General features: G+C 46.2%; 1 protein-coding gene across 1 annotated transcript; it reads left to right on the forward strand.

Annotated features, from left to right (window-relative positions):
* The first annotated feature begins 1 nt into the window (after nucleotide 1).
* CENPL (centromere protein L) lies at nucleotides 2–4,828 on the forward strand. The gene is made up of 4 exons (XM_069022972.1): nucleotides 2–210; nucleotides 368–619; nucleotides 1,629–2,171; nucleotides 3,024–4,828. The coding sequence occupies exons 1-4, from the start codon at nucleotides 55–57 to the stop codon at nucleotides 3,093–3,095; spliced, it is 1,023 nt and encodes a 340-aa protein (XP_068879073.1). The 5' UTR covers nucleotides 2–54; the 3' UTR covers nucleotides 3,096–4,828.
* The last annotated feature ends 7,314 nt before the right edge of the window (nucleotides 4,829–12,142 follow it).

Below are 12,142 nucleotides of genomic sequence, written 5' to 3' on the forward strand. Positions count from 1 at the left end.
ACGCCCCTCCCGCGGGGGCCGACGGGAAGGAAGTTCGAACGGCGCTGGCGGGCGATGGCGGCCATGGCGGAGGAGCCGACAGAAGATGGTGCGGCGCGGACGCTGCCCAGCCTCAGGCGGCTCTCCCGGGTTTTGCCCTTCGGACGGATCCACAGCCGCCTCGGGATCAGCCCCAGCGGCCGCCTCATCGTGCCGGCGTCATGCTCGCAGGTACGGCGTGGCTGGGGAGACGGGGCGGAGGCGCCTCCGTGTCCCCTCAGCGGCGCTGTCCCACTCTCCCCGCACGGGAAAAGAGGGCTTTAACCCTTTTCTCTCTTTTCTTTCCTTCCTTTTTTTTTTCCTTTTCCTTTTCCCTTTTCTTCCCTAGGAAAACGTCGATCCGCAGGAAACAGCGTTTCTGCTGCACAAAGCCTGGACGCTGTACAGCGTGACCCCCCTGTACCGCTTCCGCCGCGCCCGCCTCAGGGACTACGCGCGGCTGCTCAGCGCTTTCATCGCCGCCGAGAAGCAGAAGGGGCTGGCGGTGGAGGTGGGCGTCGAGCTGGACATCAAGGTGGCCGTGTCCAGTCTTGCCGACCTCAGGGGCAGCGAGCAGGACCAGCCTGCCGTCCTCGTGCAGGTGAGGGGGCTGCCCAGCAGGTTTGGTCATCGAGACTGGCGTTTTATGGGCTGGTTTTGCTGTGATAAAACGCTCTGTCTTGAAAGAAAACCCCCAAATTAAACCTAGCTGTATGGAATAATTCCTGTAGCATCCACTGTGATTTAATGAAACTGAATCCTCTCTATTTTTAACTAGAACATTTATAGTCTTAAGCTGTGCCAGGGGAGGTTTAGGTTAGGAAGAATTAGGAAGAATTTCTTCCCAGAAAGGATGATTAGACATTGGAATTGGCTGCCCTGGGAGGCGGTGGAGTCACCGTCCCTGGAGGTGTTAAAGGAAAGACCAGATGTGACTCAGTCAAAACCCTGGTTTAATGATGAGGTGGTGTTTGGTCACAGGCTGGACTTGATGACCTCAGAGGTCTTTTCCAACCTAATTGATTCTGTGATCCCCTAAGCAATGCATACAGTTACTTGCAAGTTTGAGTTCAACTTCTTAACAGCATCAGAATAAGACTGTACAGAGCAATCTCTGTCTGATGTTTTAGTTCAGCAGTCAATTTACTGCCAGGATTTGGACGGGTTATTTAACTTCCTGGATAAAGCCGGCATAATCCCACTTCCTGGTCAGAGCTCAGGTCTCATTAATATTTCTAAACTGCTTTGCCTCAAATGAAATATGCTACTGAAATGTCAAGTACATTGTAGCAATGGTTGTAGGATGTACCATAGGAGTTAAGTAGGATGTACCATAAGGAGTTAAGGAGATCTCAGGACTGTTCCTAAGGAAGTTAAAAATGCTTTTTCTGCTGTTTTCAACAGAATTGCATTCAACTTTTAGGGATGTAATAGATAGACTGAGTAACTGTATGTGTTTGACAGAAAACAGTGTTGCATGCAAGGTCCTAAGAAAAAAAAAACCACTTCTACCAAACACTTAAAACTATAAATCAAAATCTATTTTTAGTTAAAGAAAAAAAAGCCATACTTGCTCTACAGCATTCAAATGCTTCTTTTCCCCATCCCAGCTCTCTTTGAGGTCAGGAGTTTCCTCCAGGAACTCTGAAGACAAACTGGTGTGGTTGGGCTGGTTTTGCTCTGTGTATGGAGATGACCTTTCTGAGAATGTGCCGGAGGACTTTACCTGTTTGCCCCTGTTCCTGACCCATGGGGCTGAGAGCTACACGTCCATGGTTGGAAGCTGGTTCCAGAAGACTTTTGACTGCTGCTTCCGCCGCCTGGCCATCAGCCCCCTGAATCTCAGCTGGATGGTGGCCATGTGGGCTGGCTGCAAGCTGGACAGAGCCGCCTCTGCCGTGGAACTTGTCTTCTCCGTGCCCCACCTGTCTCAGCCCCTGGATATTTCATACGCCATTCACCCAGAGGATGCCAAAGCTCTGTGGGACACGGTCCAAAAAACGCCAGGAGAGATCACCCAAGACGAGGTGGATGTCTTCATGGACTGCCTTTACACCCACTTCCACAGGCACTTCAAGATCCACTTGTCAGCTACAAAGCTGGTGAAGGTTTCGACAGCAGTTGCCTCGGCACACTGTGATGGGATTGTAAAGGTGAGGCTCTAAGTAGCAGGTTGTCCTAATGCTGGCCAAATAAAATAGCTGTACCTGAAGGTCTCATGTTTCTTTTGAATGATTTCCTACAAGGAGTGTTAAACTCCTGAGCTTTTATAGTCATACTTGGCTCTGGAGTTGGGGCAGCTGCCAGTACAGGATTTTTTTTCTGTTGCAGCAGAAGCTACTTGTCGGGCCAGAAATAGGTGTATTAGCTGCGGTATGAACAGAAAAGTTTCTTAGGCCATAAAAAATCTTCTTTTGGACTTAAAAAGATCCCAAACTTTAAAAAAGTTCAGTAGCTTTCTAGTATTGTAGTCATTAAGACACAGGCAGATGACTTCACACATAACCCTTTTCATAAAGGTGCTGGTCTTTCTACAGATGTATATATAACATCCTTAAAACTATAGAACATTAATCCTTAAAGCAACACAATATTTTCTTCTGAGTTAAAGAACAGTTTGTGTAAATGCAATTGTTTAAATTTACCCTGTGATAAGCCTTGGCACATGGTAGTGTTACACTGCTTGTTTTTGTCTGTAATAGCTTAAAACTATCTGAAGCAACTTTTTCTGTTGCTGGTAAGTATGAAAAGATATCTCAGGCTTTCTGAAGGGTGCTCTTGTGGAATGGGCATTGTGTAAATTCAGTTACAGCTTTTCATGATGGGATAGAGTTCAAGTCATATATATTCAGTATGGGAAAAGTATAGGTACCTGAAAAGCAACAACAGAGCAGATGAATAAACACAGAGAACACTTGGTAGTTTCCTTGCAACCAGGATTTCAGGGTGTGGAAATCTGGCAACTGCAATTGTTGTTTTGACAGGCTTTTTTCTCTTTCTTGTAGATTCTACACAGCCAATACCTGCCTGGAGTGCTGATGCTATTGACTGAACTCGCAATCTCTCAGATACAGTGAGAGCCATTTCAGTAACTCTTCATACTGAAAAGGCTTCCTGTTGGACAGTCTGTGCTGAGAAACCACCAGGAAACTCTTCGTGCAGCATCTTCTTTCCTCTCATTCTGGCTGTCCAAAGTCGGACTGTAACTCCAGCACTTGGCTGTGTAACTCCATGCCATGCACAGCAAAGTCAAACAGACATTTGGCCCTGAAGAAGGGCTGCAATGCAAACTTGTGACAGCTTCCTGAGCAGCTTTGTTTTCTCAGAGTCACTCATTTTATTTATGTGCAGGTATCAGCTCAGAGACAAACGATGCAAATTCTTTATGCAACTTACTGACAGGTATTTCTGTTGTTTCAGAGAGCAAGTTGGTTTTCACTGGACAGCCTAAGCTACACAGACTTTGGCCTTGGCCAAACTGTGACTACTCTTGGGCTAGTCTAAATGCAAAGTTCAGCACACCTGAGAAAGGCTGCATGCTCTACAATCCAGGTCAAAAAAATCCAGGTTTCTAACTCCCTTTTTAGCTTCTTAAGGGTAGTTGGTGATAATGTTCATCTGTGTTCCAGTTGGGCATGAGACTGGACACAAAGGCACTTGTCAGCCTGTTGGTCCTCCCAGGCAAGTTGATAGATAGGAAAGTGAGGTCTGTGGACAAGCTTGATAGTTACTAGACTTTGTCCTGATGTTTGTAATCTTGGATGTAATCCTGTAGGACAGAGATCTCTCAGGGTTGGAGCTGTGTGCTATAATTTTATGTTGGATCCCTCCCTTCTGGAATGGGTAGGAGTTCAGAAGTACAGTGCACAGTGTCTGGCTAGACATTTAAGGAGCAGAAAGTAGCACCTGCTAAGACTTTTTGTAATACAATACTAAATAAAGAAAATATTTTCCATCTTTTGTCTTAAGGAAAGATCACCTGTGTCTAATTAAATATATCCTTGCATGGAGCTTATTTACAACTACAGCTTACCTGACCAAACCACCACTTGTTACTTATTAAATATTTCTGCGAGCAGCAAAATTCCAAGTCTAGTTTCTTGCTTCACACTTCTGTAGCATCTCTAGGAGCTGATTTGTGCTATGACCTTCTAAATAGGGATGTTGTTTCTTTTCCCAGTGTAAAACTGCCTAACATGACATAACTCAATGCCTAGTTCCTAACCTCTTTCCAGAATTAGACAAAGAAACCACGCACATGGTTTCAGATTCTTTACTAGTTAAAGGTGGATTATTTTTGCATGTTAAGGTTGAAGTATGTAGTAACTCTTACTCTGGTACAAGCAGCTAAGTGATCTTCTGAAGGTCTTGGCAGCTCAGCAGCCACTTAAACTATCTTAAAGAACTTCTGGTGCTGTAGTTTCCTTTTTTGAAATATCTCAGACAAAGTTTGCTATCTGGAGTCAGAAGAGCACTGGACAAAGGAGTACAAGGTCTGGAAATAACTGGCACCAGTATTTGATTTGAAAACCAGACTGTTAAACCGAGGGCTAAGTTTTAAATCTAATGCTCAGCTCTTTTCAATAAATGCGCATAAATAATCTCTAAAAACCTAAATTCTAATAGACTTTTAACCTCTTCCTTGTGTTGTCCTCATTGATAAATGCCGTTAAGTGAGCAGAGATAAGATTTAGCCAGATAGCACAGATGCTTCTTTCCAGAAAAGCTGGTTCTGAATGATGTGCAGGGTAACAATAAACAGCAGAGATTTCAGCCTCTTTTACTGGGACTTATCTGGGAAAAACCCTCCAGCATCTTTGTCCGCCTAAACCACAGAAAAACACCCCTCACTGCTTTCACCCCAAGGAACTAAACAAGAACAGCATAGAAGAAATTTATTAAGATAGCACTATTTATACAAGTTACTCATGCTAGAAAAAAGCATAAATGATACATGTAAACATTTGTTTACAGAATACTTGTTTTCCTTGTAAAGGTGCAAATGATCTTCATATGTAAACACGAGAATACCAACCTTTAGGGGGAAAGGAGCTTTTAAAAAAATTTTAATGTCCCATTTATGACTGTAATGTATTTTTTACTATATTCAAGCATATTAAAGTCTGAGTTACATGAATCAAACTAAGAAGTTAACTTACGATGTCACCAATCCTTTCTTCATCTCAAGAATTTACAGTCCTCTTTTTCAAAATCAGATTTTGCAAGGTCCACAGTTAGATCAGGTACAAAAGGTCATTCTTCCATACTCAATAGAAATTACAGTACAAACAGAACTGTTGAGTCTTGAGTTCTTCCCTCCTCTGCCCCTGCCCCGGGGAGATTCCACAGTTATTCACAGTGCTAGAAAACAGCCCTTCCTCTCCAAACTCTTAAATGAGCCTCACACCTTTTTCTGCTCTAACCATACACAGGCAAAGTACACAAAAATCACTCAAAGAGATTGCACTGTCTCATGGCAGGAATTCTAGTGGCAGACAAGAGGGCAGCTGAGGTGACGCTGATCTAAGCTCTTCTTCAGCAGGAAGAAGCTGGCTGCGGGTCTGCCCTTCCAGCAAGAACACAAGAAGCCAGCATTAACACATGATACCTGCACCCTGCTTCAGACAAGAACTGATATAGAGCAGGCAACAGGAGGAAAATGGCTTTTAGAAGTGAGCTATAACTAGTTGGTTTTAGCTTCTGTCAGTGGTTACAGGAGAAAGTACCAGTATGGGTGTAGCCAAACCATGTATTCTACACCCATCTACACTATTCCTGATGAAGTGTTAATGGTGGGCCATTTGTAACAGCTGTGAGCTGGGTAGTGTTCTCTTTGTCTTCACAAAGTGACAACTACACCCAGCCTAAGGGGGGTCATCTCTGCCAATGGGCCATCAAGGACTCCCCAAAATATCCTATGACTCATAGGATTACATTGTTCCACTGTGAAACTCCCTGCCCTGAGGGAGGGACTGAACATTCCTGCCTGGACTTGGAGGGTATAGAATCTGGGGGTTTGGGGACTTGGACACAGCCACCAACACTGGACATCCAGAGAAGGACCAGACCTTTTCACAGGACCACTGCTTTTGACAAGACCACATCCATCACTCCAATGGGACTGCAACCACCGTTTAATTGGGACTGCTACTGCCACTCTGACCAACAGGGTGTCAGGTTGTACTCTGTAGGTTTTAAGCCAGACTTTCTATATTCACTGCATTTATTATAATCTTTCTATTAAATTGTAACTCTGACTTGAAATCTCTTGCAAGGTATTTGTGTGGGGGTTAATTTCTCCAGCTGGTTTACCTTCAAACCAGCATGTATTTTGGCGCCCAGTGTGAGGCCTCCTGAGAGAAGTCAGAGTTGTAATTTTGCATTGTATTACAGAAACTGCCTATTCACCATGATGTTTAATGTGTTTACATGGATACTGTACCTGTTTACATGGATTTTGTACCTCACTCTGTATTTTTCCTCACACGGGGAACTATTTGCCACTCTTAATCCTCCTTTTGAGATAGTATAAAAATTGCTCTGTTTATTATGTCTATTGCATTATGACATCAGAGGCAATGAACATCATTTGGAATATATATTCAGTTTTGTTCACCTGTCCTCGTCTAGGCTGCTACCTCTGGGGCCTCATTAATAATCACACCCAGCCCATGGGGGGAAGAATAGAGAATGGTTTTTTCCAGTTTTTCAGGCCTGAGACAGCAATTTTTGAAAATACTGAATTTCCTCTGGATGTTAAGACAGAATAATCTTGTTCGTTTTGCTTTGTGTTCTCTGTAGGGCATGCACTGTCTATACCGTGCTTGGAGTCAGGACAGTGCTTGGTGTGGTACAGCATCCTCAAGAGGAGGAGAAAAGAAGCAAATCAGCAGGCACCATGTCCATACAACCTGTCACTGAGCCAGGACAGCCTAAGCCAGTAGCAGTCGCCCTCATTCAAAAAAGGAAATCGAAGAGGAAATCAGTCCACATGGTGACTGACAAGGAGGCAGCTGGACCTTAGCCCCCACCAGAAGAGATGGAGCTGGAAGTCATCACTTGCTCTCTGTCCCTGGGTGAGCTGTGGAGGGAGTTCACCCACCAGGCGAATAAACCCATCCTGACCTGGCTGCTCTGCACCTGGGACACCGCAGGCAATGACACAATGGTGGACAGAAGTGAGGCCAGGCAACTGGGATCCCTGTCCCAGGATGTCATTGACCAGAGCATCAGGAGAACCCAGGAAACTCAGCCTCTGGCAGCGACTGCTGACAAGCGTAAGGGACAGGTACCTTTGTAAAGAAGACCTCCAGGTGCACCAAGGAAAATAGAGCACAATGGAACAAGGTATCCGGTGCCTGAGGGAATTGGCTGTGCTGGAGATCATTTTCTCGGAAGACGACAGATTCCCCAAGAGCCCAAATGGTGTCCAGTGCACGTCACAAATGTGGCTGAAATTTGCACAGCTTGGACCAGAGATGTACTCCTTTTACCTGGTGATGCTGCAATGGAGGGAAGGTGAGGACAGGATGGGCATCTTGGTCAACAAACCGAGAATTTATGAGGACACCGTCACAGCCCCGTTACGCACCCATGTCTCATCTGTGGAAACAAAGCTGGCTGAGCATGTCTAGAGCTTGGAAGAGAAAATTGAAGAGGGCCACCAGAAACTAAAAAAGGAGCTTGAGGAAGGAATTTACCACATCTCACCAGCACCAACAAGAGTCTCTGCCATTAGGAGCAGGCATCCCCCAGCCAACGAGAGAGGATACACTCCGCGAGGTAACCTATGGTTTTTCCTTCAGGAGCATGGAGAAGACACGAGGAAGTGAGATGGAAAACCCACCTCTTCCTTAGCAGCGTGGGTGTGTGAATTGAAGAGAAAAACATCTACCACAAGAAGTTCATCAGGGTCAATGCTGCTCTGGTCTCTCATTGCCAAGACTCCAGGCAGTACAGGAATGATATGACTGATCCTCTTGAAGGGACCTCAAAGTCATAATTACAGGAGGAGAACAATGTGTACCATAGCCAGGATTAGAGGGTACACATGCTCCTACCTCTAGCCAGGTAGAAGAAAGGGACAATCAGGTCTTTTGGACTGTGTGGATCTGATGGCCTGGCACATCTGACCCACAAAGATATATGGCTTTGGTTGACACCAGTGCTCAATGTACCCTGATGCCATCAAAGTATGTGGGAGCAGAACCCATTTCCATTTCTGGGGTGACAGGAGGATCCCAGTAGCTGACTGTACTGGAAGCTGAAGTGAGTTTAACTGGGAACAAGTGGCAGAAACACCCCATCATGACCGGCCCAGAGGCCCCATACATCCTTGGCACAGACCATCTCAGAAATGGGTATTTCCGAGACCCAAAAAGACATTGCTGGGCTTTTGGGATAGCTGCTCTAGAGACAGAAGACATCAGACAACTGAATACCGTGCCTGGTCTCTCAGATGACCCTTCTGCTGTGGGACTGTTGAGGACTGAAGAACAACAGGTACCAATTGCCACAGCAACAGTGCACCATTGGCAATACTGCACCAACAAAGACTCCGTGGTTCCTGTCCATGAGATGATTCGTGAGCTGGAGAGCCAAGGAGTGGTCAGCAAGGCTTGTTCACCCTTTAACAGCCCTATATGGCCAGTGCATAAGTCCAGTGGAGAATGGAGACCGATGGTGGATTACCATGGCCCAAATGAAGTCGCGCCACCACTCAATGCTGCCGTACCAGACATGCTGGAGCTTCAGTATGAGCTGGAATCCAAGGCAGCAAAGTGGTACGCAACCATCAATACTGCCAATGCATTTTTCTCCACTGCTCTAGCAGCAGAGTGCAGGCCCCAGTTTGCCTTCACCTGGAGGGGTATGCAATACACCTAGAACCAACTGCCCCAGTCCCACCATCTGCCATATGGGCTGAACCACACTGCACTGGAAAAGGGTGAGGTTCCAGACTGTCTACAATATATAGATGAGATCATAGTATGGGGGAACACAACAGGGGAAGTCTTCGAGAAAGGAAAGAATATCCAGGTTCTCCTGAAAGCTGCTTTTGCCATGAAGCAAAGTAAGGTTAAGGGACCTGCTCAAGAAATTCAGTTTCTAGGAGAGAAGTGGCAAGATGGACATCACCAGATCCCAAAGGAAGTGATTAACAATATAGTAGCTATGTCCCCACTGACCAAGAAAGAAACACAGGCTTTCCTAGGAGCCATGGACTTTTGGAGGATGCATATCCCAGAGTACAACACGATTGTAAGCCCTCTCTATCTCATGACACAAAAAAAAATTATTTCCATTGGGGCCCTGAACAACAACAAGCTTTTGAACGAATTAAGCACGAGATTGCCCATGCAGGAGCCCTTGGGCCAATCAGGACAGGGCTGGATGTAAAAAATGTGTTCTACACTGCAGCCAAGGAGAATGGTCCTTCCTGGAGCTTCTGGCAGAAGGGACCTGGGAGACCTAAGGACAATTGCTGGGGTCCTGGAGTCGGGGATACAAAGGATCTGAGGCCAGCTATACCCCAACTGAGGAGATTCTCACAGCTTATGAAAGGGTTCAAGCCACCTCAGAAGTGACGGGTACTGAAAGCAGAGCTGCTTCTGGCACCCTGACTGCCAGTGCTAGGCTGCATGTTCAAGGGAAAGGTTCTTTCCATGCATCATGCCACCGCTGCCACGTGGAGCAAGTGGATTGCGCTGATCATACAGCAAGCCCGGACAGGAAATCCTAATCATCCTGGGATTCTGGAAATCATAACAAACTGGCCCAAAGGTGAGAGTTTTGGACCATCTTCTGAAGAAGAAGAAGAGCAGGTAACGTGCTGAGGAAGGCCCACCATATAACCAACTACCAGAGAATGAAAGGCAATATGCCTTCTTCACTGATGGTTCCTGCTGAATTGTAGGAACAAACCAGAAATGGAAAGCTGCAGTATGGACCCCCCATGACGAGTTGCACAAGTTACCGAGGGACAAGGTGGATCAAGTCAGGTTGCAGAGTTAAAAGCCGTCCTGCTGGCTTTGGATATCACTGAGCAAGAGAAGTGGACAAGGCTCTATCTCTACACTGACTCGCTGGAGAAAGGCCAACTGGCACTGTAGAGGGAAACCCATCTGGGCCACTGAGATTTGCCAGGACATCCCCACTCAGGTAGAGGCTGACTGTGAAAGTCCGACACGTAGATGCACACGTATCCAAGAGTCGGGCTAATGAAGACCATTGTAACAGTGAGCAGGTGGACCAAGCTGCCAAGGTGAAAGTATCATGGGTGGATCTGGACTGGCAGCACAGAGAGAATTATTTCTAGCTCATTGGGCCCATGATGCCTCTGGTCATCAGGGACAAGATGCAACATACTGCTGGGCCCATCACCAAGGCGTGGACTTAACCATGGACAGCATCTCACAGGTCATCCACAGCTGCAAGACCTGCACTGCAATCAAACAGGCCAAGCAGGTGAAGCCTCTGTGGTAAGGTGGACAATGGTTGAAGTATAGGTATAGGGAAGCCTGGCAAATTGACTACGTCACCCTTCCCCAAACCCGTCAAGGCAAGCACTATGTTCTGACCACAGTAGAAGCAACCACTGGATGGGCTCAAGACCTACCCTGTGCCTCATGCTACTGCCCAGAACACCATCTTGGGCCTGGAAAAGCAAGTCCTGTGGAGACATGGCAACCCCAAAAGAACTGAGTTGGACAATGGGACTCATTTCAAGAATAGCCTCATAGACACCTGGGCTAGGGAACATGGCATTGAGTGGGTGTACCACATTCCCTACCATGCACCAGCCACCGGGAAAGTTGAATAGTGCAATGGCCTGCTTAAAACCACCTTGAAGGCACTGGGTGGGGGGACCTTCAAAAACTGGGAGCTGCATTTGGCGAAGGCCACTGGCTGGTCAACAGCCAAGGCTCCATTAATCAAGCTGGTCCTGCCTAGTCAGAATCCCTGCATACTTTAGATGGAGAAAAAGTCCCTGTGGTACATATGAGAGGTATGTTAGGAAAGACTGCTTGGATTAGTGTCACTTCAGGCAAAAGCAAACGCAGAGGTGGGACTGTTTTTGCTCAAGGACCTGATTACAGTTGGTGGCTAATGCAGAAAGATCAGGAAACCCCTTGTGTACTTCAAGGGGACATAATTCTGGGTGGGAACTGTCTCTAATGTTTCATTGTATACATATGTATGAATATAAAGAAGTATATTTGGGCATGGTGTAGATGCTGTAGAATAAGGGGTGGATAATGTCAAGGTTACAGGAGAAAGTACCAGTATGGGTGTAGCCAAACCATGTATTCTACACCCATCTACACTATTCCTGATGAAGTGTTAATGGTGGGCCATTTGTAACAGCTGTGAGCTGGGTAGTGTTCTCTTTGTCTTCACAAAGTGACAACTACACCCAGCCTAAGGGGGGGGTCATCTCTGCCAATGGGCCATCAAGGACTCCCCAAAATATCCTATGACTCATAGGATTACATTGTTCCACTGTGAAACTCCCTGCCCTGAGGGAGGGACTGAACATTCTTGCCTGGACTTGGAGGGTATAGAATCTGGGGGTTTGGGGACTTGGACACAGCCACCAACACTGGACATCCAGAGAAGGACCAGACCTTTTCACAGGACCACTGCTTTTGACAAGACCACATCCATCACTCCAATGGGACTGCAACCACCGTTTAATTGGGACTGCTACTGCCACTCTGACCAACAGGGTGTCAGGTTGTACTCTGTAGGTTTTAAGCCAGACTTTCTATATTCACTGCATTTATTATAATCTTTCTATTAAATTGTAACTCCGACTTGAAATCTCTTGCAAGGTATTTGTGTGGGGGTTAATTTCTCCAGCTGGTTTACCTTCAAACCAGCACAGGTTCACATACAGGGGAGAGGAGAGACAAAAGCTGAACTTTTGTACAGTAAAAAGGCATCGTTTAGAACCTTTTTCCTCTCACCCTTTTTGGGCACTTCACTGATTCAATGGAGAGATTAGAGGCTCAATTCTGAAAAAACACTCAGGGTACTCATCCCACGGCTCTCCTCTAAGAGACCTCAAAACATACCACAAGGGTTGGAACCACAGTAGCTGGCAGGACACAGCCCTGCCCAA

This window comes from Aphelocoma coerulescens, chromosome 8 (assembly GCF_041296385.1).
Source record: "Aphelocoma coerulescens isolate FSJ_1873_10779 chromosome 8, UR_Acoe_1.0, whole genome shotgun sequence".
Taxonomy (NCBI): domain Eukaryota; kingdom Metazoa; phylum Chordata; class Aves; order Passeriformes; family Corvidae; genus Aphelocoma; species Aphelocoma coerulescens.